We start from the raw sequence: 27,646 nt of genomic DNA, 5'->3' as shown, positions 1-27,646 counted from the left end.
TGGCCAGCTGATTTTCAGCTCACATAGAGGCTCTAGGAGGGCATTTTCAGCTTCCGGAGGGCCTCTGGGGTGATGTCGGAGGGCGTTTTTGTCCTCCTTAGGCTCTAGGGAAGTCTCTGGAGCCTGGGAAGGGTGAAAAACGGGCCTACCGGGCCCACCAGAAGTTGGGAAACGGGCTGTTTCTGGCCTACAGAGGGCCTCTGGGGGGGCAGGGGAGGCAATTTTTGCCCTCCCCAGGCATTGAATTATGGATGTGGGCACTCGTGCAGGTGTGATAGTGTGGCACCCGAGGGAAAAAAGGTTCACCATCGCTGGACTAGTAGAAAGATTAGTGGCTGCTGCCGAGTGGTACATGAGAATGTGTGAGTGGCCAGTGAGGTGTGGGCTGAATACAGCAGGGCTGATGGAGCCATGCACACGTAGCCAGTGAGGCATCGCATGGCTAGGGATGGCTACTGCCAGGAGGAGGTGGATATGCAAGCGGTGCGCGCATTGAAGGATTGCTATTGGCTGGAGAGGGTGCATGAGTCTCCACTGCAGCCTTTGCAGCTTTGAGTCTACAGATAGAACTATTCTGTTGAAGAAATTGGCCACTCTAAATATGGAACTCAGCCTCTTACTTTAGTCAAAGAGAAATCTGAAAGAGTCTTGATTGTCTGAAAAAAAGGCTAGGAGATTAAACACAAGAAAAGATGCCTTCCTATAGTAGGGAGAGGAAATGACCTTGAAGGATAGGAGGAAGAACTGTCATTCTTTCTCATCAATATTTTTGATGTATGAATGATAAAGATGTCGTTTCAGTCATGTGAAAAAAAATGAAAAAATGTTTTTCCTTGAAACACACTAAAATGAAGATTTTGTAATAAAGCATAATTTTGTTTTTTTATTGAATAAATCTGAAAAATGAAATTACATTGGGTAGCTGCTGTTATTCCTTGCCCTAGGAATCACATTTAGAACCCAGGTACATCATTAGAAGTTTTATTTTCAATAATTTTATAGTGAGGCTGTGAATGATGTGAAATACATACTGTAGGCTGGATGTGAAAAAAAATGAAAATGAAAATATACAACTATATGCTAAAAAAAAATATAAACAGCCCAAAGCAATATAATCCAAAAACAGAAAAAATAATTTTATTTAACATAATGCTTTAAAACATTACAGTTTCTATATTTACATAACAGAATGTATATTTCTTATAAACAATGTTAACATGAGCTTCGGACATGGATATTTGGAAATGATATTTTTATGTATATAAAATATTGTTTGCTGGTATGCACAGCTAGTCAATTCTTGTCCAATCTTAGAATAGTTACATATTTTAAAAATTAAACTCTCTTATAAATATGGCCTATCCTAGATGCCTGCAACTAGTCATGGTCAAGAACTGCATTAAACCTTTAAAAATATATAGCTTCTTAAAATATTTATTATATTTTCCCCCAACATAGAGACTTTGGATTTTAGAATGCAGCTGCGAGACTTATCATGGGCCTCTCTAGGTATCCCCATATCACACCAACACTCCGCAGTCTGCATTGGTTGCCGATCAGTTTCCGGTCACAATTCAAAGTGTTGGTTATGACCTATAAAGCCCTTCATGGCATCGGACCAGAATATCTCCGGGACTGCCTTCTGCCGCACGAATCCCAGCGACCAGTTAGGTCCCACAGAGTTGGCCTTCTCCGGGTCCTGTCGACTAAACAATGTTGTTTGGCGGGACCCAGGGGAAGAGCCTTCTCTGTGGCGGCCCCGATCCTCTGGAACCAGCTCCCCCTGGAGATTAGAACTGCCCCCACCCTCCTTGCCTTTCGTAAACTGCTTAAAACCCAGCTCTGCCATCAGGCATGGGGGAACTGAGACATCTCTCCCGGGCCTATACAGTTAATGCATGGTATGTTTGTGTGTTTGTTTGCTTTTAATAAGGGGTCTTAGTGTTATTTTTAAAATTATTAGATTTGTTGTACATTGTTTTATTGTTGCTGTGAGCCGCCCCGAGCCTGCAGAGAGGGGCGGCATACAAATCTAATAAATAATAATAATAATAATAATAATTGATTCTGAATGGTACCAGCATTGTTGCTCTGTTGAATATTGTACTTGAATATAGCACCAGCTTGAAAGTCAATGTTGAAACATGTTAATAGCAACCAATGGCAATTTGAGAATTTTAATTCCTAATTCACACAAACTTCCTTCTTTGTCAGTAATCAGACTTGCTCATTTAAAAAAGAAATATTTTGTACATTTCAGTTTTTCACAACTAACTGTACATCTAATTCTATCCAAGGAGAAGTAAGTTTGGTGGAAGTTACAAGCATTTAATTTTGCTTTGCTTTAATAAAATAGATGTTACAGTGCTTCATTGGATGAAAATTGAAAAGATATTAACATTTGCCAGTTAAAATGTAATTGTTTAGTATCTCATTGGAATCAACAGAATCATTCATTTATGTGCAACGACTGAAGACCTTTACATCAGAATTCTAAATGCACTGTTTCAATTGTCCCAGATGACTGGGATATTTTCCACACACACACACACACACACACAAATTACACCTCTTTTCTTTTACCTATTTTTCTACATATTTATATATTCAAAAGATTTATATAACCATCCAACAAACTCTGAATGACTCTCAATAACAGTTGCAATAGTAATCAAAACATCAGACTTGAAACCAAAAAGTTGATAGCTCAACCCATACTCTCCATTATATCCAGTTATACAGTCCCCAGTCTCCAACCTCCAACTCTTAGTGCAGAGGTCTCCAAGCTTGGCAACTTTAAAACTTGTGGCCTTCAACTCCCAGAATTCTCCAGATACCATAGCTGCCTGGAGAATTCTGGGAGTTGAAGTCCACAAGTCTTAAAGGTGCCAAGCTTGAAGACCTCTGCCTTAGAGGAAGAATGGGCCATTTTTCTCTTCTTATTTCCCAACAGTTCTCTAGGTTATCTTTTGCTACTGGAACCATTTTTCCCATCCTCCAGAAAAGTCTGATATTATTATTATTATTATTATTATTATTATTATTATTATTATTATTATTAAATTACTACAAACGCAGTTAACATACATTGGTAAATGGGAACTTTGCACCATCCTGGATTTGTGTTAATATATAAGCCTTATCAGATAAAGAGAGAGAGAGAACACAGCCTTTCAAGTTTCACAGAACCTTTCAAGTTTCAAAATAAAGTTTTCCTCCTACCCCCTTTACCCCCTAGAAATAGAGAGGGTCTCTTCTGAGCCTCTTACCCAGTAATGGGTTGCTGCCCCGCCCCGGGGCGGGGAGGTCATTGGGGGTAGTAAGTTTATGCACTATTTATTGAATACTTAATAGCTTTTTTATTGTCCTTCCTTCTCTAGTACCTTAGTATGATCCTTAATTACTTTTAAAACAGTAAATAATTAAATAGTATGTTTTACCCATAAAAGCTTTAATCATTTTAATCATTATCTAGAACTGAACTTTTATAGCAATTAAGGAAAATTGAGCTACTTGCCTAATCTGTTATTGTGGGTTCAGTACAAAACCTTAAAATATTACTGTGCGCCTCAACAAATAATGCTGTTTATCATTTGTCCTTTTTTGTGGCTGTTCAAATAATATGACTTAATCAACTGAAAAAGAGTCCACACACCTATTTGAAAACTTTCCTTGGTTGGTAAGCTACTCCTACCCGGTCACATGACCATGAAGCCACACTCATAAAATAAGCCATGCCCACAGTGTGACAGTAAAGATTTGGCAGCCCATCACTGCTCTTTCCCCACCCTACAGCTACAGATGACGATGTCTCTTATCAGACCATTCCCTAAGCAGCATCTCTTTGCCCTCTCTCCCAGGATCTTTACCAGGTATCATTACATAGCATTATTGGTAAAAGTGATGGACAATGTTTGTTGATAAAAACAACAAAATGTTATTAAACTCAAAAAGGTAATGTTATTAGGGGAAATGTGATTTTCACTTTGCAACCTTAAAGGCAAATATTATGCAATTTAAGTAGGAAATAAACCAATTAAATATAAGACTTATTTCTTAGCCGACAAACACAGGATTGGTGTGCAAAATAGTGTAGCCAAAACCCTTTTAGCTAAATCAATATTTCCAACTTTAAGATGGGTGGACTTCTATTCTCAGAACTCCCCAGGCAGCATAGTCATTGCTAAGCACTCTAGGAATTAAAATCCAAACATTCTATCTATCTGTGCAGAGACTGGGAAACATCAGGCTAAATGAACTATGAAATTTCTAAGAAAAGAAATTGAGTATTTCAGATTTTGGCCTGTTGCTGGTCTAGTTGAAGATAATTTTGACACATTTCCTCACCAAAACCATCTGCCCCCAGTTCAGAAAGATTTCAGTCATCGGGGCATTTTTCATCCATGGATCTCTCCAGTGCGTTCCAATAGATCATCAGCTCATAAGGTTTCACAGAATGACTTGTTACAATTTTCTTAAAGCGGCACAGGGAAAATTCAAGCCTTACAGGGAAGAAGGTTTGTTTGGAATGGAGGTTTTCCAATTTGATATCAAGTTCAGCAAGGCACAAGCCTATGAATACATCCTCCAGCTTAATAAAGGGAATATTGTCAGAAATTCTATATACCAGACTAGCGACATCTGTTGAGAAAACATAACCAGTCCCTGAACAAAAAGGAGGGTATGTATTTTTTGAATATTCATGCTTATTCACATACCATTTACTGGATATGTCCCGTACCGGTTGGTCATTTAGTTTTAAAAAGCCAGTGAAGAATCTGGTAGTGTGGTTTTTTTTTAGGAGGAGTTCGGTTAGATAGTAAGTATTTACAAACATATCTGAGTCTGTTTTCATTACAAAGCTAGATTCTGAGCAGAATTTGTGAACCCATTCTATGCCCATCATAGTTTTTAATGTTAAATTATAATAGGTGTCTATAAAATTATTCTGGATGATGTCTCCATATTTCAGACTCTCATTAATCACAGCAGCCTGTACTTCAGGATTCAAGGTAGTTCCCAAAAGAAAATGGGTTACAATCAATTTATTTGCTATACTTTTTTTTTTGCCCCAGGTTTCACGGATTATTACACGAAGTTTTAAATCAGTTGGAGAAGAAGTTACTAGAATGACCAGAAATGGAGGGTTCTGGCTACAATCTGAATGAGGTGCCAACAAAAAATCTCCACTGCCTTGTTTTGAAAACATTTCCTCAGTTTTGGTCTGACAGAAGTTGCATACTCCAACTGAAGTCCACTTGATCAAAATACATAACCCAACAAAAATCAGTATGGTTGTAAAAAAAAGTATTTGTCTGAATCTTTTGGAAGCCATCTAGGGAAAAAAGAAAAAAAAAAGGGCTACATGGAAAAGATGAATTACTTGCATTGATAAAAAAAGAAGGATGAGCGAAGCTGATGCTGAGCTACAGTTCTATATATATAATCAGATAGTAACCCACAATGTAGGATATTAAGAACTATATGCTTAGGAAAAGTTGGACACTCACTGATTCTCATCCCTTGATTAGGTCCTTCAATTAATAAAACTGTGTATTCTTTTTATCTGAGCCAAGTGTTTTCCCTGCAGATTTGCGTGTAGGACAAATTGAGGCTCTGATTTTGGCAAATAAGGAACAATAAGCAAGGAATTTGCACAAAAGCGAATAGGAGGAAAAGCAAACATACCCTATGAAGAAAAAAAGTTTAGCATAAGCATAAGAAATAAAAGAATGCCGCATTATGTAAAGCTCAGTACCTGTTGGACAAAATATTTCCTCAGGAATTCTTACTTCTTCAACATGCCTATGGAAAAACAATAATAATTCTCAAACACAAGAAAAAGAAGATACTGTATGTTGTTTGAATATTCAGACATTGAATATCAATTTTATTTTATTTTGTTTCTCATCAATACGGCAAAGAGAAAAATTAAAAGGTACTACTTCAGAGATACACTATAAAGATTAAAGTTTTTAATCATGCAGTAATTTTAAAATATTACCATTTCATATATCTAGCACTCATTTATTTGACAGATCCAAAAGCATACTGGCTATTAGAAAATAAAGGTAGACATTGGCAGTGGGGTTTTTTTCAGTGTTGAGTATAAGCTTTGCCAAAATATATACACCTAAGGCAGTGTTTTTCAACCAGCGTGCCGTGGCACACTAGTGTGCTGCGAGACATGGTCAGGTGTGCCGCGAAGCTCAGAGAGAGAAAGAAAACAAGAGAGGGAAAGAAAGAGAGAGAGAGAAAGAGAGAAAGAAAGAGCAAGAGAGAGAGAAAGCAAGCAAGAGAGAGAGAAAGAAAACAAGAGAGAAAGAAAGAGAGAGAAAGAAAGCAAGAGAGAGAGAAAAAAAGAAAGCAAGAGAGAGAGAAAGAGAACAAGAGAGAAAGAAAGCGAGAGAGAGCAAGAGAGAAAGAAAGAAAGACAGAGAGAGAGAGAAAGAGGGAGGGAAGGTGGGAGAGAGAAAGACATAGAGGGAGGGAGGGAGAGAGAAAGAGAGCAAAAAAGAGGAAAGAAGGAAGAGAGAAAGAAAAAGGGATGGAGAGAGAGAGAAAAAAGAGGAAGGGAGAGAAAGAGGGAGGGAGAGAGAAATAGAGCGAAAGGGAGGAAGAGAGAGAGAATTTTTTTGTCCAAACTTTTTTTAGCCGCCCACCCCCCACACTCAATGTGCCCCATGGTTTTGTAAATGTAAAAAATGTGCCGTGGCTCAAAAAAGGTTGAAAATCACTGACCTAAGGATCAGTAAAAGAAAGGGTTGACCTCAGTATTGTAAACTAGATGTAAAATCCTAACTATGTTTACAGGGTTTTTGTTTGTTTCTTATAATTTATGCCACAGACTCCCAAACCTCTAATATTTTTTACCATAAACCTGAATACAGAGAACAAAGATTCATATTAAAAGCATACATGCTGCGAACCCCATATGCATTTTATAAAATTCCCTTCATCTGTGTCAAGGGAAGAGGAAAGTTTCTGCGTTTCCTAAAGCAGAGCAAAGCTCCACCAGGAGAGAATTCCAAAGAGTGTGGGTGGCAATTAAAAAATTCACCTCCAAGAAGGACCTGCCAAATGACAATTTGCAGAAATGGGACCTTGAGATATGAGGATTGGATTACATAAAGGTGAGAAAAACAATAACTAATTAATCTCCCAAAGAGAAAGTTTTGACAAATAAGCAGAACAAGTGTCAAAACCTAGTTCCCTAAAAGAAAGAAAGCATGAATACAGTGGTACCTCTACTTAAGAACGCCTCTACTTAAGAACTTTTCTAGATAAGAACCAGGTGTTCAAGATTTTTTTGCCTCTACTTAAGAACCATTTTCTACTTAAAACCCGAGCCTGGAAAAATTTCCCAGGAAATTTGAGAGCGGCATGAAGGCCCAGCCAGTGTCTTTCCATTCCCCCTTTAATCCCGGCCCTCTGGGCTGCCAGAGGAGCCTTTTGGTGGTGCTTAAGGAGGCTTCGACAGTCGAGAATGAACGAAGCATTTTCCTTTCTCTAGGCGCTTGGACAGGGAATAAACCTCTGCCAGCGCCCAGAGAAAAGAAATGCTCCCTTTGCTCTGGGCAGCCGAGAATTCACCACAGCGAAGGAAAGGCGCCAGCTACAAAGTGAGCAAGCGAGAGAACAGGGGAGCCCTTCAGCATGGGAAGGAAGAGACAGCAGGTAGCAGCAGCAGCAGGCAGTGTATGGGAGGCAGTGTATGGGAGGCAGTGTATGGGAGGCAGAGTATGGGAGGCAGAGTATGGGAGGCAGCCTCGCACAGGGTGTATTGCAGGCATTTTTTTCATTCCCCTCAACTCACCTTCTTCCTTTGGCAGTGACTGTCCACCTCCTCTTCTTCCTCCTCCTCCTCCCACCCAAATTCCGAGGTTTTTATTTCTTTCCTAATGGGTTTGCATGCATTATTTGCTTTTACATTGATTCCTATGGGGAAATTTGCTTCTACTTAAGAAAGTTTCTACTTAAGAACCTGGTCACGGAATGAATTAAGTTCTTAAGAAGAGGTACCACTGTATTTGTAATAAACAAATGTAGATATAAATGATCATTATTGGTTTTCTTGGAGCATCGACTCTGGTTAGTTTGGTTTGTGTCCTTTTCAATTGCATATTTCTCTTCATCAGTAATAATCTAGTGTTGTTTACTGAAAAACTCGTTAACCATTTTAGTTGATCATAATGAAATTATTCTGACAGAAGAACAGACAATATAGATGCTTTAGGATGAAGTTACTATAATTGAAGTAATGTCCACTTAACTGCCTGTGGCTATGGCCTGCTGTATATTACCTAAGAGGTAAGTTTCTTCAATGTATTGTAGGGATTCTGCTCCTATCTTACTTGATAATCATGTCCTTTAAACAGGATCAACTCGGATCAGAAAATGTGAAACGTTGGGGAGGGGGACACAGCTCTTAGATTTAGGTGTTTCCTAGGCAGACAGGAAGACAAAGTCTCTGTGCATACCTTACAGGAGAGAAGGTTTCCCACGTTCAGCTTCGGAATTCTCCACTAATAATAATCCAGAAACTGCAGCACTCTTCAGTCCGTTCACTCTTCTTTTGAAGAAACGGGATATTAATTCCTTTCATTTTTTCCCGGCAATTTGTTTCTTTTTAAAGGCCCGCGAAAATCAGGTTTCCTTTGAATCAAAGCACGATTCGGGTTTTTACGCACGCCAAAACAGGAGCGCTCAGACTTTGAAATTCCCACGCCCCTCAAAACACCGGAAGGCACAACAAGTACCGAATGGAGCAGATCCCGAAATTCCTTCTCTTCCCTCCCTTCCCTTCCCTTTATATACTGCTCAAAAAAAATATAAAAAATAAAAGGAACCCTCAAATAACACATCCCAGATCTGAATGAATGAAATATTCTGATGGAATACTTTGTTCTGTACAAAACTGAATGTGCACAACAGCGCGTGAAATTGATTGCCAATCAGTGTCGCTTCCTAAGTGGACAGTTTGATTTCACAGAAGTTTGATTTACTTGGAGGTATATTGTGTTGTTGAATCGTTCCCTTTATTTATTTTATTTTATTATTATTATTATTATTATTATTATTATTATTATTATTATTATTATTATTATTATTATTATTATTATTATTATTATTTTTGAGCAGTGTACAATACGGAGCTCGATCCGATCCCGGTTCTTTTAGCTACGCTGCATAAAATCTCCTGTGAGTAGTCTCGGGTTTTTCTCCGAAGGGGGGTAGGGAAAAAACCCCCGAAAAACCAAAAAAAAAATAATAATAAAAAAAAATAACATTTCTGACATTCGGTTCCTGGAACTCCGGTTGCCATCCGGGGGGGGGGGGGGGGCAATTCCGCCTAGAACTGTCCTTTTAAACTGATCGGATTCGGAAGATAATCCCGCTCCGTCCTGACAATGAAATTCGATAAAATAAAATAAATAAATCGAAGCTGTGCAATCCGCGCTGTCTCTGTAGACCCTGGTAGCAGCTCCTGCCGCGGCGACGTCTGATGGGCAGCAAAACGGGGAGTTAGGAATATTTGCCTGCAAAGATTCTCCCTTCATATCCAAAGGGGGAGAAAAGAGAGATTAAGACGACCCACCTTCAGCTATTGCCAGGCGATATTCCACGATTTTCCTCCGGGGCATCTTCGTCGCCCTGCATTTCTCTATGAAGTCGAGACTAGAGAAAACAGGAGTCAGGTTGCTCTGCAAATCACCTTTTCTGCATCTCCGTTCCTCACCCTCCGGTCTTAAAGAAGACTATAGATACGAAATCCCAACCACGTCCACCACCTTTTTTTAAAGAACTCAAACCGTGAGGTCATAATTTATGACTAACCGAGCCATAAATACTAAAAATAGAGATCTTCCGTTGATAGTTAAACATTTGGGGCGTTTACGGGAAAAAACCCCGCTCCATCGCATTATAGCTTATTTCAAAGGAAGCTTGAGACGTTTTAAAAAACAAAACACCAGCTCCTGAATATTGAATCTTGCTCAGTAGGGGATGAGTTGCTACTCCCCCGCCCCAGTGTACAGACAAGGCGGGTCTTAAAATCCTGCGACTTTGGAGGGACTCGAATGAACAGAAGGGTGTTTTGGGATGGGTGGAGTAACACCTAGTTACTATAATTGAATTCTGGGCTAGCAGATTAACTGACGCTCTGGAGATGTCATAGACTAGGACAGAGGTCTTCAACTTGGCAACCTAGAGTCCCTCAGGAGATGGGCAGCATACAAAAAGAAAGAAAGAAAGAAAGAAAGAAAGAAAGAAAGAAAGAAAGAAAGAAAGAAACAAACAAAGAAAGAAACAAAGAAAGAAAGAAAGAAACAAACAAACAAACAAACAAACAAACAAACTTTAATTTAGTGGACTTCAATTCCTAGAATTCTCCTGACAGCTGTGGTGTCTGGAGAATTCTGGGAGTTGAAGTCCACCAGTTTTAAAGTTACCAAGTTTGAAGACCTCTGGTGCTAGACTATAAGAACAAGATGTGCCATAGAGGAAATGCCCACCAAGACTTTTTTTAGATTGGTCAGTTTAAACTGGCCTTCTGGTGGCTTTAGGAGAGGGGAAGACCTGTTTAAGAGAAAGTGTGTATTTGCTGATTAAAAATTCACCCCTTTGGGTGTGCGCTATTTTGTTTTATATAGTATGTTGGTTTTTGCTTTTTCCAAAAGGCAAAGCAAGTGAATGGAACACCTGCACGCTCTGAGGAGTCCTGAGAAGAGGACAGCAGGGAGAAGTGAAGAGAAAGTGTTGATGACTACTTGAGCTTCAACCACAACAACACACGAGCACACAACCTCCGTAGGTCAGGACTGCCCCCACCCCATTGGCCTTCCGAAAAGCTGTTAAGACCTGGCTTTTCCAGCAGGCCTAAGGTTGTTGGTCTCACAGCTGTAATCTGCAAGATCCGGCCATGGAATGATATGTTGGGTTTTACATTGTTTTAATGTTTTGGATGTTTTTTTTCAATTTTATTCTGCTGCTAAGCCACCCGGAGTCCTTTGGGAGTTGGGCGACATATAAATTTAATAAAATAAAATAAATAAATAAACCGCCCCAAACTACCTGACGTCACCAAACCCCAAAAACATTACCCTTAGACTCTCCACTGTTGACTCCACCCGATTCCTAACAGGTCAGTAAGGGGCGTGCATAAGTGCACCAGCGTGCCTACCGTCCCTGTCCAATTGTTCCCATTATCAGTACCCATCTTATGTATATAAACAATGTTATATGTATGTATATTATAAATACATACTTGACAAAATAAATAAAGAAGCCTAAAGATACGAGCCAGGTCTGCAGAAGGCACAAGATCCATAAGCCACAATATCAGTAAGAGCCCCAGTGCAGTACTGTGGGCTACTTCTGATGATCACCAGCTGCCAGCAGTTTGGCAGATCAAATCTCACCAGGCTCAAGATTGACTTGGCCTTCCATCCTTCCCAGGTGGGTAAAATGAAGACCCAGATTGTTGGGGGCAATATATGCTGACTCTGTAAACCGCTTAGGGCTTTAAAGCACTGTGAAGTGGTATATAAGTCTAAATGGTGTTGCTATAAGAGGAAAGGGGAAAGGTGGCCTGTAGGAGAGTGCAGCAGGAGAGCGATTTGATTCTGCCTTATTTATTTATTATTTATATATTTATTTGTCCAATACACAATACACATAGTAGAGAATAGACATGAGGTAATATATATAAAGAAAAATATAAAAATAGAGGGAAAGATATATGAAAAGAAGAAAATATATATGATATATGAGATAAAGGAAAGACAATTGGACAGGGGACGAAAGGCACACTAATGCACTTATGTACGCCCGTTACTGACCTCTTAGGAACCTGGAGAGGTCAATTGTGGATAGTCTAAGGGAGAAATGTTGGGGGTTAGGGGTTGACACTATTGAGTCTGGTAATGAGTTCCATGCTTCGACAACTCGATTGTTAAAGTCATATTTTTTACAGTTAAGTTTGTAGTGGTTAATATTAAGTTTGAATCTGTTGCGTGCTCTTGTGTTGTTGCAGTTGAAGCTGAAGTAGTCATTGACAGATAGGACGTTGGAACAAGGAGAGTCATGGAAAAGCAAAGATCAGGACGAGGAGTGAGGGAAGCATCCAAGTGAAAATTTCTACTCGATGAGGAGAGGAGGATTTTGTATATGGTATCTTGTGTTTAACTGGAGGAATTAATGAGATTTTCTTCCCGTGACTTTTTGCAAATCGGCAACTTGGAAGCACATCTAGCTTACCTGTCTTCTTGGGACAAACCATCCCTAGTTCAAGCAGCATCAAATTAGCAGAGGATGAAGTCAGGCTAATAAAACTTTTGAAGAAATTTTCCGCAAAGAACTTCAGTGTTTGCAAACAACCCAGTAGCTCAAGGCTTATATTGGTCAGGAGACAATAATATGCCACCTTTTTCTGCTTTCTGTTTTTCTGAGAATTACAGTTGGAATTGCATAGAGAATTTGCTTCAAACTTACCAGTTTATGAGCAGTTTACAAGTTTGCAAGAATGCGGTCTTCGTTCATTGAGGTCACGTTTCTATTCTGCTGTAGATGTGCATTGTCCTGCATTTGGATAGCAACATTTTTGCTGCTTTATTGTTTTAAGTTGTCCATTCTACAATGTAGATAACAATCCCTGTCAGTTTGCAAGCCTACTTTAAGACATACAGTGGTACCTCATGATACGAACTTAATTGGTTCCAGGAGGAGGTTCGTAAGGTGAAAAGTTCGTAAGACGAAACAATGTTTCCCATAGGAATCAATGTAAAAGCAAATAATGCGTGCAAATCCTTCAGGAAAATCCCAAACTTTAGAAGGGAGATGAACAGAGGGCAGGGAGGAGCAGCTAAAGGGGGCGGGTGGAAGAAGCAAGGCTGGGCTAAAGGGTGAGTGGGAAGGAAGAAAGGCAAGGGGGGCGCCCCTCCCTTTTCTTTCTTCAAAAGACACCTTTCAGTGCCTGTGCAAGCACGCTGTTCTCTGCAAAATCTTTCCCCCTCCAAGCCGCCCCTCTCTTTTCTTTCTTCAAAAGACACCCTTTCAGTGCCTGCAAGCACGCTGTTCTCCTACTTTTGTTAATGCAAAGTCTTTACCCCTCCAAGCTGCCCCTCCCGTTTCTTTCTTCAAAAGACACCCTTTCAGTGCCTGCAAGCACGCTGTTCTCCTACTTTTGTTAATGCAAAGTCTTTCCCCCTCCAAGCCGCCCCTCCCTTTTCTTTCTTCAAAAAAAGGAGAAAAAAAGAAACCCTTTCATCCCAGTAGCAGCGGCTTGGGTTCGTAAGGTGAAAATAGTTTGGAAGAAGAGGCAAAAAAATCTTAAACACTGGGTTCGTATCTTGAAAAGTTTGTTAGAAGAGGCATTCGTAAGATGAGGTACCACTGTATATGCTTCCCTTCAGATTGAACTACATTTTTGTTCCTACAAAAAAACACTTCTACCCAGAAATGTCTCCTTAAGCCACTCTGCACACCCTCTCCAACTAGCCAGGAGGAGTCCTAAAATTCAGAAGGGCTTTTTCTTTAGCCAGATTCAATGCCTTTCCAGCAGCTATTACTGAAGGAAGGTACAAAAAAATGCCCTTCGAAAACAAACTGTGTCTATGTGATGTTGGAATGATTGAATCAATGGAACACATTATGCTCTATTGTTCCCTCTGTGCTGGAGCACGCCAGGAGTTATTATTTCCATTTCTTATTAAATACTCTGGTCATTCAGATTTATTTTATGTCAAAGTGTCCAAAGCCAAGTACTGCTCAATAGTTTGCTCTTTATGTGAAGAATTAGTTACCAGATATGGTATGTTTAGGATTTTTCACTAAAATGAATGTTAACATTTCAAGTCTGACCAATATTATGGAAACTCTTAAGTCTTGGACAGGGGTGGGCTACTGCCCGGATGGTGGGGGGAGAACACAGTGGGCTAGTGAAAATGGAGCTCCACCCCAGAGCACCCAATTTGCATTGAAAGATTTTGAAAGAAAATGCAGGGCGTCCTGCATAGGCCACGCCCACAGTTTGGTAGTAAACAATTTGGTAGCCCTTCACTGGTCTTGGAGTTTCAAGTTTCAAGTTTTATTGGATTTATATGCCGCCCCTCTCCGAAAACTTGGGGCGGCTAACAACAATCATGAACAATATACAATAAAATCCAGTACTAAAAGCAAATTAAAACCCCTTAATATATAAAAACCAAACATACATACAAACATACCATGTATACAGTTGTAATGGCCTAGGGGGAGAAAAAGTCTTAATTCCCCCATGCCTGGCGGCAGAGGTGGGTTTTAAGTAGCTTACGAAAGGCAAGGAGGGTGGGGGCAATTCTAATATCTGGGGGGAGTTGGTTCCAGAGGGCCAGGGCCGCCACAGAGAAGGATCTTCCCCTGGGTCCCGCCAAGTGGCATTGTTTAGTTGACGGGACGCAGAGAAGACCCACTCTGTGGGACCTAACTGGCCGCTGGGATTCGTGCGGCAGAAGGCGGTCCCTGAGGTAATCTGGTCTGGTGCCATGAAGGGCTTTATAAGTCATAACCAACACTTTGAATTGTGACCGGAAACTGATCGGCAACCAATGCAGACTGCGGAGTGTTGGTGTGACATGGGCATATTTAGGGAAGCCCATGATTGCTCTCGCAGCTGCATTCTGCACAATCTGAAGTTTCCAGACACTTTTCAAAGGTAGCCCCATGTAGAGAGCGTTACAGTAGTCGAGCCTCGAGGTGATGAGGGCATGAGTGACTGTGAGCAGTGACTCCCGGTCCAGATAGGGTTGCAACTGATGAACCTGGGCGAACGTCCCCCTCGCCACAGCTGAAAGATGTTTCTCTAATGTGAGCTGTGGATCGAGGAGGACGCCCAAGTTGCGAACCCTCTCTGAGGGGGTCAATGATTCTCCCCCCAGGGTGATGGACGGACAGATGGAATTGTCCTTGGGAGGCAAGACCCACAGCCACTCCGTCTTGTCTGGGTTGAGTTTGAGTTTGTTGACACCCATCCAGGCCCCAACAGCCTCCAGGCACCGGCACATCACTTCCACTGCTACATGTATTAATCCATGTATTAAAAGTCAAGGAATGGATTTGAACCTCACGACCCAGGTGACAGAGAAGTTAGACAAGGGCAGGAAGGATTTTCTAGGTCTAGAAGTATTTCTGCAATACCTCTTGATGCAAAAGAATGGGGCTGATTGTTCACCAAAATATACAAAAGGATTATGATATTTGCAATAATTTCTGTTCACTTTGTTTTGTTTCTCCTTTGGTAAATAGACAAGCTGAGTTCCAAAGCAGTAAATACAGCAATGCAGCAGCTCATAATTACCATGTAATTTCATTTGTAGTTCAAACTGAAAGCCCAGTTAAAGATAATTGAAACAGGGTTCCTTGAGAATAATAAGAAAGGAGTGCCGTCGGATACAATATTGTTCGACACAGATACACAATGAGAGAACAAGTAAATCTCACCTGAAAACCTGATATCAGGTTTGAGCCTGTATTATAATGAATCACTTTAAAGTAGTGATTATGACAGGGGTATCAAACTCACACCATCACGGCTGTGTCACGTGACATGGGCATGGCCAGCACATGAGGCATCCAGCCTGTGGGCCAGGAGTTTGACAGTCTTGGTCTATCACATCAGGCTAGGAACCAGGAGACTGTGAATTCTAGTCCTGTGTTAGGCACAAAAACAGCTGGATAAACTTCGTCCAGTTTCTTTCTCAGCCCTAGAAAAGAGAGTCTGGCAAACCACTTTTGAAAAACCTGGCCAATAAAATTGTGTGGACTTGTCCAGGCAGTCTCGTTAAATCACACATGATTGAACAGAAGAAAAAAGAAGTGCTAAGAGTACGGAGCTGCCTGTATGTCTCTACACATAGTAGAGACTATGCAGTGGTAATGTTTAAGGTGACTTGCTCTTGGTTAGGGGGATATGGATGAGAAGGCCTACTTCAGGCCTCTGTGGCCATTAGACTCATAAAGTCATGTTTGCTGAAATCTTAACTCTTTGGGGATAGAGTCTAAAATGGTGACTGGCACAAGGTCTTGCAATAGTATCAGGGAATCCATAAAGACTATGGACTCCATGGAAGTAGAAAAACCATATTTTCACATCAATACCTAGACAGGCTTGAGCAGGTGGAAGATCCGCAAGAATGGGTGGAAAAATAAATAGCCAATGACTGGATAATATATATTATGACAATCTTGCTGGGCAATTTAAGTTCAACAATCACTGAGTCATAAATGGTCATCATAAAATAACAGTTGAATTTAGAAACAAAGAAACATATTTTTTTTCCATTGGTGATTCTATACATTTAGGATTTAGCATTTTAAAACAATAAAAGCCATAAATAAAATTGTAGAAGAATGGAAAGTTTTCTTGGTTGACTTAAGCTGACAAGAGAAAACTATGGAAAATGCATCCATGGCATGAAAAAAGAGATGGGTTCCACCTATTCCCAGAAGGATTGTAGACGTGTCTCAGGTAGAACCTTGAAAATTCTTACCAGTTTATCCATGCATGGCCATAATGTTGAACTAAATGGACCAGTGGTCTCAGTTGGTAAAAGGCACTATGATTGAACGATGCCTTGTTTTTGAAAAAAATGATTTTGTACTACTTCAGAATTTTATGTGTTTCAGATTTACCTTACAGTGAAAGATAATAGAGACTGCCCATCATTGGTAAATAGGTATCTTTGTACAAATTTGAATGCGACCACAGAAAACCATTTTCTGAAATGCCGAAGGACTGGAATTTGTACCTGTGAGGGCAGTTAACCCATCTATCTGCATTAGTTTAATATGGTGAGTTATAATTTAGCTATATAGCGTAGGTTTGTACAATGCACTATAGAAATAAACCAGGCAGTCATATTTTAGCCTACTGCATTACTGTATACAAATTCATTCACAGCAAGGCAGAACTATTAAAGGCTGGAGCCAACAAAAGGAGGTAATGAAAGTATGACAAGGAACCAGCAGTGAGTAAATACAATTTTTAAAAGAGGGAGTTTTTAATGGTGAGAACATATGCTTTACCCTGAAAATTGGAAGCTATTAGGAGAAACTAAAATAAAACATTGAGCAGCATATGGCAAAGAACATTAAAATAAGCAATATTTAAAAAAATACTAATTGAATGTGAATCAGGGCCAAAAGTATCTGCTCAAGAATTCTTAAATATTTCAAGGGTGATGTTGATAACCTTGTAAAAATAATTGCCATGTATAAGGATCATGTGTGAGAGGGATCCTAGGGTCCTAGTAGGCAATTACTTAATTAAGAGTCAACAGTGTGCTGTAGCTGCCAAAAAAGCCAACATAGGCTACAGTAACGAGAGGAACAGAATAAAGATCACATGAAGCATAGAAACATAGAGGATTGAGAGCAGAAAAAGACATCATGGTCCATCTAGTCTGCCCTTATACTATTTCCTGTATTTTATCTTAGGATGGATATATGTTTATCCCAGGCATGTTTAAATTCAGTTACTGTGGATTTACCAACCACGTCTGCTGGAAGTTTGTTCCAAGCATCTACTACTCTTTCAGTAAAATAATATTTTCTCATGTTGCTTCTGATTTCCCCCCCCCCAACTAACCTCAGATTGTGCCCCCTTGTTCTTGTGTTCACTTTCCTATTAAAAACACTTCCCTCCTGAACCTTATTTAACCCTTTAACATATTTAAATGTTTCGATCATGTCCCCCCTTTCCCTTCTGTCCTCCAGACTATACAGATTGAGTTCATTAAGTCTTTCTGATACGTTTTATGCTTAAGACCTTCCACCATTCTTGTAGCCCATCTTTGGACCCGTTCAATTTTGTCAATATCTTTTTGTAGGTGAGGTCTCCAGAACTGAACACAGTATTCCAAATGTGAAGTGCTAGTAACACTTTATAATGTCTTGGTAACGCCACATTTGGAATATTGCATCCCGTTTTGATATGATGTTTAAAAAAGGTGTTGAGACTCTAGAAAGAGTGCAGAGAGCAACAAAAATGATTAAGGGCTGCAGGCTAAAACTTGAAGAATGGTTGCAGGCAGTGGTGGGTTCTGAAACCCTTTGCTACCAGTCCACGCTTGCACATGATGCTTCTGCACATGTGCAGAAGTGTCCCAGGTTGGTAGGTGGACCAAGGCTGAACCAGGAACAACCCACTGCTGTTTGCAGGTACGTCTAGTTTAATAATTTTAAAAGGGGGTGACATGGTAAAATTTACAACTATGTCGTCTACGAACTGATTTAACTGTTGTTCATAAAATCATACATCATAATGTACTCCCTGTCAGTGACTACTTCACCTTGAACAACCACCACACAAGAGCACGTAATAGATATAAACTGAATGTAAATCGCTCCAAACTTGACTGCAGAAAATACAATTTCAGCAATAGAGTGGTCACTGCCTGGAACTCATTACCTTACTCTGTTGTTGCTTCCCCTAACCCCAAAATCTTCAACCTTACATTATCAACAATTGACCTTTTCTAAGAGGTCTGTAAGGGGCGTGCATAAGTGCACTTTTGTGCCTAATGTCCCTGTCCTACAGTCTTATTATCCATTCTATTACTACGTTCTACTTATGTTATGTTATGTTAATATGTACTATAATACTACACTAGTTTGACAAATAAATAAATAAAAATAAAATGATGGCAAGTGTTCAAAGTATCTGAGGTGTTGCCACAAAGAATAAGAGGGTGAACGTAGTCTCCAAAGCAACTCAAGGAGAGAGCCAGTCTAGAAGGAGAAATTTCCTGACAGAACAATTCATCAGTGGAATGATTTACCACTAGAAGTTGTGAACAGTGCTCCCTTTAATTTTTTGGGGGGGTGGGCGGAAAAGTATAGTGTCTGAGCGTCAGTCCCTTTGGGACTGGGCGGCACAGAAATAATAAATAAATAAACAAACAAACAAACAAACAAATAAAAAACCCACCCTGTTTTGCCTCAGAGAATTTCAAAATAAAATACTGTACTGTGTGTCTATAACAGTGAGCTCATAATAAAATACTGTACTGTGTGTCTATAACAGTGAGCTCATAATAGGGCAACTCTATCAATATCAAAATGCCACTTAAATAGTTGAGCTAGTTTCAAACGAGATTTTGATTTCCTTTCTCTCCTCCTTACTCCCATTCTTTTTCTTTCTCTTTTCCTTCCTCTCTTTTTTCTATCTGTTTCTCTCTCTTCCTCTCTCTCTCCTTCCCTCTCACTCTTTCCCTCTCGGCTTCTGGGCAGGTTTGGAAAACTCTGAGTTGATGATGATTTTTAAGTGAGCGATTGCTCACTGCTCAGCTTAGAGGGAACTATGGTTGTGAATGCTCCAACACTGTATGTTTTTAAGGAGAGATCGGACAGCCATTTGTCTGAAATGGTAGAGGGTTTCTACTTGAGCAGGGGGTTGGACTAGATGACCTCCCAGGTCCCTTCCAACTCTTATTCTGTTATTTGTTCCAAAAACTAGAAAATAGCCAATAGAGCTGCAATATTTAAAAAACAAATTGAACACTATGGGGAATTAAATCTTAATGGCTTTGATAAAAAAATGTTAAGAAATGGAATATAAAAGAATGAAAAGCTTCTGAAAAGAAAAGTGCTCCCTCATTAACTATTTAACTATTTAAAGTGCATGAAGATGTCAAAAGAAAATAGAGAGGATCCAAATTTCACTATGTCCTTGGAGTTCCAAAATTCCTCACTGAAAAGGTTAGGCAATCTCAGCAGCTCTGGGTAATTGCTTTAATTGATTAATGACAGAATAAACAAGGAGAGACAGGGTAGATTAAGCAAATAATGGTCACATTGGAAAGTTATGCAAACTAGTGATTGGAGTTGGGATTATTAAGAATTTTTTACTTTATGAAATTTTTGGCCTTAAAGATAACCAATAAAGTAACTAAAGAGGATGATAATTAGTAAAATAATAAAGGGATGTTCATTAAGTCCAATAAGTTTTTGAAAATCGGTAGAATGAACCTTAAAGCAGCCAACACAATTCACTAAAGACAAGTTAGGTTGTTATTTCTGTGTAACAATCAAGAGTACATGTCTAATCTTTGTGAATTGAATTGGATGTAAGCAGATACAAAATAATACATCCTGTCACAATCACAATGCCTCTCATAGAAAATGTATACACAGAAAAGCTTTTCACTTTTCTCTCATGTTAGAACTTTGCATTTTTTCCTCATATTAAATGAGGATAATTCAATAAAAAAGGAATTCTTTACACTTCTTAAACTATGCAATTTGCTGCCATCACGCCTTAGATGGTATTAGAATGGCTATAGGATTTGAGGGCTATATTTTACCATTATAGACAGTAAATTTTAAACATTGATTACTATAGATAATAATTCCTTCCTGTTCGGAATGCAGGTTTTTTTTTTGTATTGCATGGATGGCCTTTGTACAACACAGAATGATGGACACATCCAGGAGGGCTTCTCTTGCTTCCCTTCATTGTAGGTAGCTTCATTCTAATCTGCAATATTTTATAGATTAGTGTGCTACATGAATCAAAAGTTATCACATTTTAAAATCTCTTATTTACCATCTTGAAAATGTTAAACTACTTAATTATTGTGAAGCAAATTATCATATGTACCATAGTCTGGTATATGTTACTAGAAATGGTATAAATTGAATAATAATGTTCTTCGATTTAGCGCATTTTATAAATAGATATGTTTTTAATTTTGGGGAAGAGATCTGAAAAACATGTTTTTAGGAAAGAGATAATGTCATAGTCTTCAGATGACATTTTAAAATCTCTTATCTAAAACTTAGAATATTTCAGCAGTTATATATTTAAAATTAACGATTATGAATTTTAGACAAGTTTTCTGCCTCATTCCAAACTCTAATACTTTATTTGTCATCTATTTTATATATGTTTATTTAGCATTTCTGTAATGTTTAGTTCCAGAAGTTTTAGTGGTTCAGCCCATTTCCTTTCCTAATAATGATTTAATTTTGTTTGAAATTTTTGTATCACTGCCAGAATTATTTTTGTGCTTATCAGACGCAGATTTTGTTTTTTGTTTTTTTGAGAGAAAGACCAAAAACCTCTATCTACAGGTAATACAGCAAACATGTTACCTCAGTGTGTAACAAATGCAAACAAAGACCTTCATGTGACAAATACAGTAATAGAAAAACAACTGGAAAATAATACTGCCAATATTGGTGTTTCTGTGTTTAAATGCCATGTACCAACATCTCAAGAATGGGAAAAAGTAATCAAAATGACTTATGTTAAAATTAATGCAGTTGGGTTTAGATCAGACAGCAAGAATAAAAAATGCTAAGCTACTGAAGCTAAGCTTCCTTGAATTTTTGATGAAGAAAGAATCATCCAGATGTAGAAAATGCATTGTCCTCACAGCATTTCTTCAGATTATTCTTTTTTAAAAAAATGCTGAGAGAGAGAGAAAATGGTTCTGCTTAAGGTCAGCTCTAAGCATCATCTCAGTAATATCCTGGGCTAAATAAATACCAAATATTAAATAATAAATAATAATTAAAGTGTGATTTGTCTAATGTAATTGCATAAATGTCAGTGTTATTTACTGAATTGTGTGTTGTGATGGTGGCTCATCTCCTCCTACTCTTCTGTACCAACCACATGAAATGAATAAAGAAAGACTGCATCCTCCAGATTCTGCACATACCAAATATACAACTTTATGGAATCATTTTCAAAAGAAGGGGCAAAACAATAGTAAGCATCTATTGTATTGGAACTACAGTGATTTCAACATCAAATTTTTAAAACCACTTTGATAAATGCTCCTGTTCAAGTGAATTCTGAATGGCTGAAGTACCGTAGTTCTTTAGATTCTGTCTATGTATCAAGATTACTTAATACCTTTGAAAGCTATGCATTTCCGATTCTCCGGTGCTACTCCATGCATCCAGCAAACTGGCTTTAATGATTCCAATAGCAAGCATGGTAACAGTAATATCACTGCAAAGTTATTTTCCTCTTCTTCATTTATTATGTCATGATAAACTTATTTCTCTGAAGTTTCAGAACACTGACAAATAAGGGGATAAAGGAGCCTTAGTATATTTAGATTTTCTAAAAAGTGAATTATCTACAACAATTTTCCTCCAATCTGGTGCCCTCCTCTTCGCTCGGAACTAGACTTCCAGAATTCTATAGTTGGGAATTTTAGGAAATTTATTCCAAACACTTTGAAAACATGAGGATGAAGAAGATTGTTTACATAAGTATATTTTCTTTACTCTTTTGTGTAATCCAGCAACATTCTCCAGGACATTCTACTATTTTTAAAAAAAATCCAGAGAGGTTTTAAAAGGCATAGACACTAAAATAACAAACTATTTTATCTTATTAGTTTTCAAATGGTTACATTTTAAATTTCCTTGAAGTGTGAATAAATTTAGTGCTTTCATTAGAAAAGTTCCCTTAATATTTTTTTCTTTCACAAATCTTTGACATACGAAATAAACAAAAACAGAGGCAGATGGATAGAAAAAATTCTTTTTAAGTACACTGAGATTTCTAGCAGCTTTTACATGATACAAAGGGGAGGGGATAAATAAATAACATAAGGTGCAATCATTACAGGTAATGTGCTTGCTAATTAAACCTTCACTCAAAACAGGCGAATACACATCCCTCCAGAAAGAGACTAGGTTAAAAGTTGGTTGGTGATGGATTTGAAGTTTAATAGGTAAAACCCTAACACTGTAGGTCTCCAGATGTTGATGAATTACGACTCCAACAGCTCCAACCAGCATGGCTAATGGCAGCTGCATTCACCAACATTGGGGCAACCACAGTTCCTGCACCTTTAATATAAATAAGCAGTCCTACAGCAATCTCAATGTTCCTTCACATTTTTTTCAATGTATTAGAAAGTGTATAGATATTAGAACAATTGTGCTTATCCAGCTCCTGATGTAAATAGCAGCAGTTCTGATTGCTTTCAACCTAATAAAATTCTTTTGCTAAGAAAATTATACATTCTTGGTGTGTCCTGATAACTAATGACTCCCAATGGCTAAAAGAGAAGCTACACGTAGAGTTAATTACAGTACTGTATATTGCTGCTGTATTTCTTTTCACTTATTTTCAAGTCAGTACAGTAAGCAAAATCAAGATAAGTAATGCAGCACACGGTTTGGGAAGGCTACCTCTTTCTTTCTTTACTGTTTCATTTTCAAGTTCCTTCCCCATCTTCCGCCAATCACTTTCAAATAATTCAAATAGAATGACAATATAGGGAAATAATATTTCTAACTCTTTTCTTTCTCATTTCCAATTAACCTTCACCCACAGGAGCACTCCAAGTCTTTTGTTGTGATGAGTATTAAAGATTTAAATTGTCTCCCTTAATTTCATCCTTACAATAACTTTGTGAGAAATTCCTAGCCTGAAAAATGGGCTAATCAAGAACTTAAACTTGAATCTCCCTAGTCTAATTCCAATACTTTGACCATTACCCTGCTGGAGCAAGACTTTAGCTGGTCTTAGAAGGCAAGTGAAATCTAGCTAGCAATTGAATAGCTAGCTACATAAGAATATTTCAGAGATAGACCAGATTGGAAAATTGAAAAACTATCCCAGAAGAAAACAATGGCAAATTATTTCCATAACACTATCAATAAAACTAATGTATGTGCACTAGGAGACAAGCTCAATTTAAGGTCCCTTTAGTACTATGCTAGTTAATAGTGTATTATTAAAATTAACAAAAATCTATGGATATCCAGCATACTTTATACTCTGATCCTCCCAGCACCTCAGCTGATGTGACTAAAGTCACTAAATTGCAAATATTTAATTATTTTTCCTATGCCCATCTTTATTGCAATCACATAATGTTGAGGGGGGTGGGGTTGCAATTAATTTCTTTATGGTGATATTACTAGTTTATTTACCAATTGTTTTTCCATTAAGGTTCATAGCTTCCCGCAAAGCGTATCAAGGATTGCAAGAGAATGGGTTAGACAATTTTGTTCTCCATCAATTATCTTCAGATATTTTTGACCTTATATATATATATATATATATATAATATGTCATTAACAGAAGGGAAGCCTAATATTCCACTTACACTGATACAGTGATTAGTGTCTTTTGAAAAGGCCTGCCTCTATTAAAAGTGGAATTATAATAAGAAAATGTAAGTTAGTGTAAAACTGTCAATAAAAAAAATAGAAGGGGGAAATGGAGATTACCATACCATACTTTATGTAAGGGAGGAAAAAAAAGATTTTAGTTGTTTAATCTTGTGACTGACATTGACAAATCAATGCTTGTACAAGCACAAGCAGGCCATTGGCATGAAATGGGTTTATTTCAATTGCTATATATTTTATGGCTATTTTAGAGATCAGCAAATTGTTGCACATTCATTGAAAACATTATTTGGTGTTTTCCAATTGCAAGCGGCCTGGACATTCTATATGTACCTTTCCGGAAACCAATCTGGAGTCTGAACTAATCCTTGCTCAGAGGAACCAATGTCATAATGCTTATTGATCATCAAGTTCTGAAGCCCCACTGGATTCCAAGGCAGAATAGCAGAAACAACTGTATTTACATAACACAGCAACAAAATTTATGTAGAAAGTTCATGTTTGGAGCTGCTTAATGTCTCAAATTATATCTGTTCTGATATCTGGAGTTGCGTAGAAAAATAGTAATGCTTTTGTGGAGGGAAAGTTATTGTTGTCTTCACTCTGCAGTGATATCGTCAGTTCCCAGTTCCTATAGTGAAAATATATTCAAAAAGTTACACCAAACAATATGGTTCAGAGATAATATTATTTAGAAATAGTTTGCCTATTTGTTCCTTTGCTCTTTTCAAAAGCTGATTCCAGGTTAAGCAACAAAACATGTTTTGTTAGCAATCAGTCTCCAACTGGAAGCCATAGTTTGATATTGTCAATTCTGACTTTTTAAATTATGATTTGTTAACTTGTTTTATCCTTGTTTCTTTTTGTGTTCTACCTAAGCTTATTAGCAATCCACAAAAATGCAAAGTTGCAAAAAGGCTACCCTTCACAAACAAAATTGAACTGTTTTTTAAATCCCCACCTCCCAGTTTTCCTTTTCAACAGCATTTTTCTCAACAATACCTGCAATACTATTTGACAAACAATTGCGATCTGTTTTCATATATAGCTAAACCCTTGATGTAAAAATCACAGTAAATGGGTTCATACACATTGAGCTCAAATCAATCATAGTGAGAGAGAAACCAGGAAATGCATATTTTTAGTTCTATAAACGGATCTATAAGCTACTTCATATTTGTGTACTCAAGATCGCTTATCTATTTGCATTCGGCTGAAGGTAACCTGTTAAGGAAAGGACGCAGAAAGGTGAGATTTAATGGAGGGTGTATATATTTGACTATAGCGGCCATATAACATATCTAGTAAACTTTGCCTATGTTCTCTTTTGTTTCCATCATGTAAGCACGTCTTACTGCATCCTGTTAACTTCCTTTATCTTTATATGGTATCAAGATGATAGGTGCTGCTAATTGGACAGTTTCACCTTTGTATTGAAATATAAGCAATAAGTACATATAATTGGCCAATATTGTAACACGCTTTGTTCATCCCATCTGTGTACGAAGATATAAAGGATGCTTGTCTTGTGAGACAGATTGTTCAGACATTGCTTTTCTATCTTCTGAACCTGATGCATGCATCAAATAAATCTAAGGTACGCAATCTCCTTGTGGTCTCCATTCCCCTGACCGGTAACTAGGCTTTGGTGAAACAATAGCACCGTTTGTGAGCTAAGCATTATGTATGGCTTAACAGTAACTTAATAAGTCAAATGCCAAGCAATAGTGCCATGTGGAAAACCAAAGGATGCCATGGATGCCAAATGTATTGGTGGTTATTGAAACAGATGTCCAAGTGCCGCCTCTATGTTGGTTGAGGGAGGCAGGATTCCCTTGAGTACCATTTGTTGGGGGTCAAGGGAAAGGGAGGGTTCTGCCTTCTCTTTCTGCTCAAGATCCCCATGTACAATTGGTGGGCCACTGTATGACACAGAATGCTGAACTCGATGGGCTTTGGCCTGATTCAGCATGGCTCTTCTTATGTTCTTAAGTTCTTAAAGCAAAGATGGCAAAACGCAATAAATGCAGACATGAAAAGCAGACCCACTGCCACTACAGGAATAACTTTAGAAAGGCAATGATGATGATGAAATGCCAAGAAATACCCCTCATTTTTAAACTGGGAAATAATTTTTCTTTATAATATCAGAATATCAGAACAAGAATGATTGCAATTACAGTGGTACCTCATGATACGAATCCCTCGTCTTACGAACAACCCGAGATACGAACCCGGGGTTCATACATTTTTTGCCTCTTCTTACGAACTTTTTCCTTCTTACGAACCCACCGCCGCCGCGAAGCCCCGCCACCCGACTTTCACCTTTTAAAACAGCCAGGGGGCTTCTAAGCATCCTCCTGAACCTGAACGCCAAACCCGAACTTCTGGGTTTGGCATTCGGGAGGCCGCCGAGAAGCCCCCCGGCTGTTTTAAAAGGTGACAGCTGGGCGGCGGGGCTTCTTGGCGGCCTCCCGAATGCCAAACCCGGAAGTTTGGCAAAAGTTCAGGTTCGGGAAGCCGCTGAGAAGCCCCGCCGCCCGGCTGTCACCTTTTGAAATAGCCGGGGGGCTTCTCGGCGGCCTCCCGAATGCCGAACCCGGAAGTTCGGGTTTGGCGTTCGGGTTCAGGAGGATGCTGAGAAGCCCCCTGGCTGTTTTAAAAGGTGACAGCTGGGCGGCGGGGCTTCTTAGCAGCCTCCCAAACCTGAACTTTTGCGAAACTTCTGGGTTCGGTGTTCGGGAGGCCGCCGAGAAGCCCCGCCGCGCGGCTGTCACCTTTTAAAACAGCCAGGGGGGTTCTCAGCGGCCTCCCGAATGCCAAACCCGGAAATTCAGGTTTGGTGTTCGGGTTCAGGAGGACGCTGGGAAGCACCCCGGCTGTTTCAAAAGGTGACAGCCGGGTGGCGGCATTTTTTTGCGGGTTTTTTTTCCATTGCACGGATTAATTGATTTTACATTGTTTCCTATGGGAAACAATGTTTCGTCTTACGAACTTTTCATCTTACGAACCTCCCCGGGAACCAATTAGGTTCGTAAGACGAGGTATTACTGTATTGCGATTTTATAGGTATTTTTGTTTGCTTTTTCAAATAAGACAATTGGGGTAATTAGGGTATCACAGAAATTCTCAGTGTGTCCAGAGAGAGAAATATCTGCCTCTATCAAGGATCTAATTCACAGCCTCCTGATTGTGAGGCGAGAGCTCCACCTCGAGGCCACCACACCACTCTGCTATTTACCTGAAACATCTACTGAGGAAAAAGTAACGAATGTCCTAAGATTCCTCTTCTTCTTCTTCTTCCTCTTCTTCTTCCTCTTCTTTTTCTTCTTCTTCTTCTTCTTCCATTTTTTCTTCTTCTTCTTCCTCCGCTGCTTCTACATCCTTTTGTTACACAAAATAATGGAAAAATAGTCAAACAATGGAGCTAAAAGAAACATCTGTTATGGCAAATGTGCATATTTTCTCTTGGAACAAAAAAGGAATCTTATGTTACAATATAAAG

At 38.8% G+C, this 27,646-nt stretch overlaps 2 protein-coding genes across 3 annotated transcripts in view; both read right to left on the bottom strand.

Annotated features, from left to right (window-relative positions):
* Window positions 1-4,378: 4,378 nt before the first annotated feature.
* B3GALT5 (beta-1,3-galactosyltransferase 5) lies at window positions 4,379-5,335 on the bottom strand. The gene has a single exon (XM_070751783.1). It carries the CDS (start codon window positions 5,333-5,335, stop codon window positions 4,379-4,381), a length of 957 nt encoding a protein of 318 aa, XP_070607884.1.
* Window positions 5,336-22,554: 17,219 nt separating this feature from the next.
* SH3BGR (SH3 domain binding glutamate rich protein) overlaps window positions 22,555-27,646 on the bottom strand; it is a 38,619-nt gene continuing 33,527 nt past the window's right edge. For both annotated transcript variants that reach the window (XM_070751782.1, XM_070751781.1), the window contains exons 7-8: window positions 27,383-27,525; window positions 22,555-24,772 (exon numbers count right to left, since the gene is read on the bottom strand). In XM_070751782.1, coding sequence (XP_070607883.1) covers window positions 27,418-27,525 — 108 coding nt within the window. In that variant the 3' untranslated portion in view covers window positions 22,555-24,772; window positions 27,383-27,417. The remainder of the gene's footprint in view (window positions 24,773-27,382; window positions 27,526-27,646) is intronic.

The sequence above is a fragment of the Erythrolamprus reginae genome, chromosome 4 (assembly GCF_031021105.1).
Source record: "Erythrolamprus reginae isolate rEryReg1 chromosome 4, rEryReg1.hap1, whole genome shotgun sequence".
Lineage (NCBI taxonomy): Eukaryota > Metazoa > Chordata > Lepidosauria > Squamata > Dipsadidae > Erythrolamprus > Erythrolamprus reginae.
The sequence above is the reverse complement of the archived record's forward strand: the minus strand, read 5'-3'. Positions and strand labels throughout refer to the sequence as shown.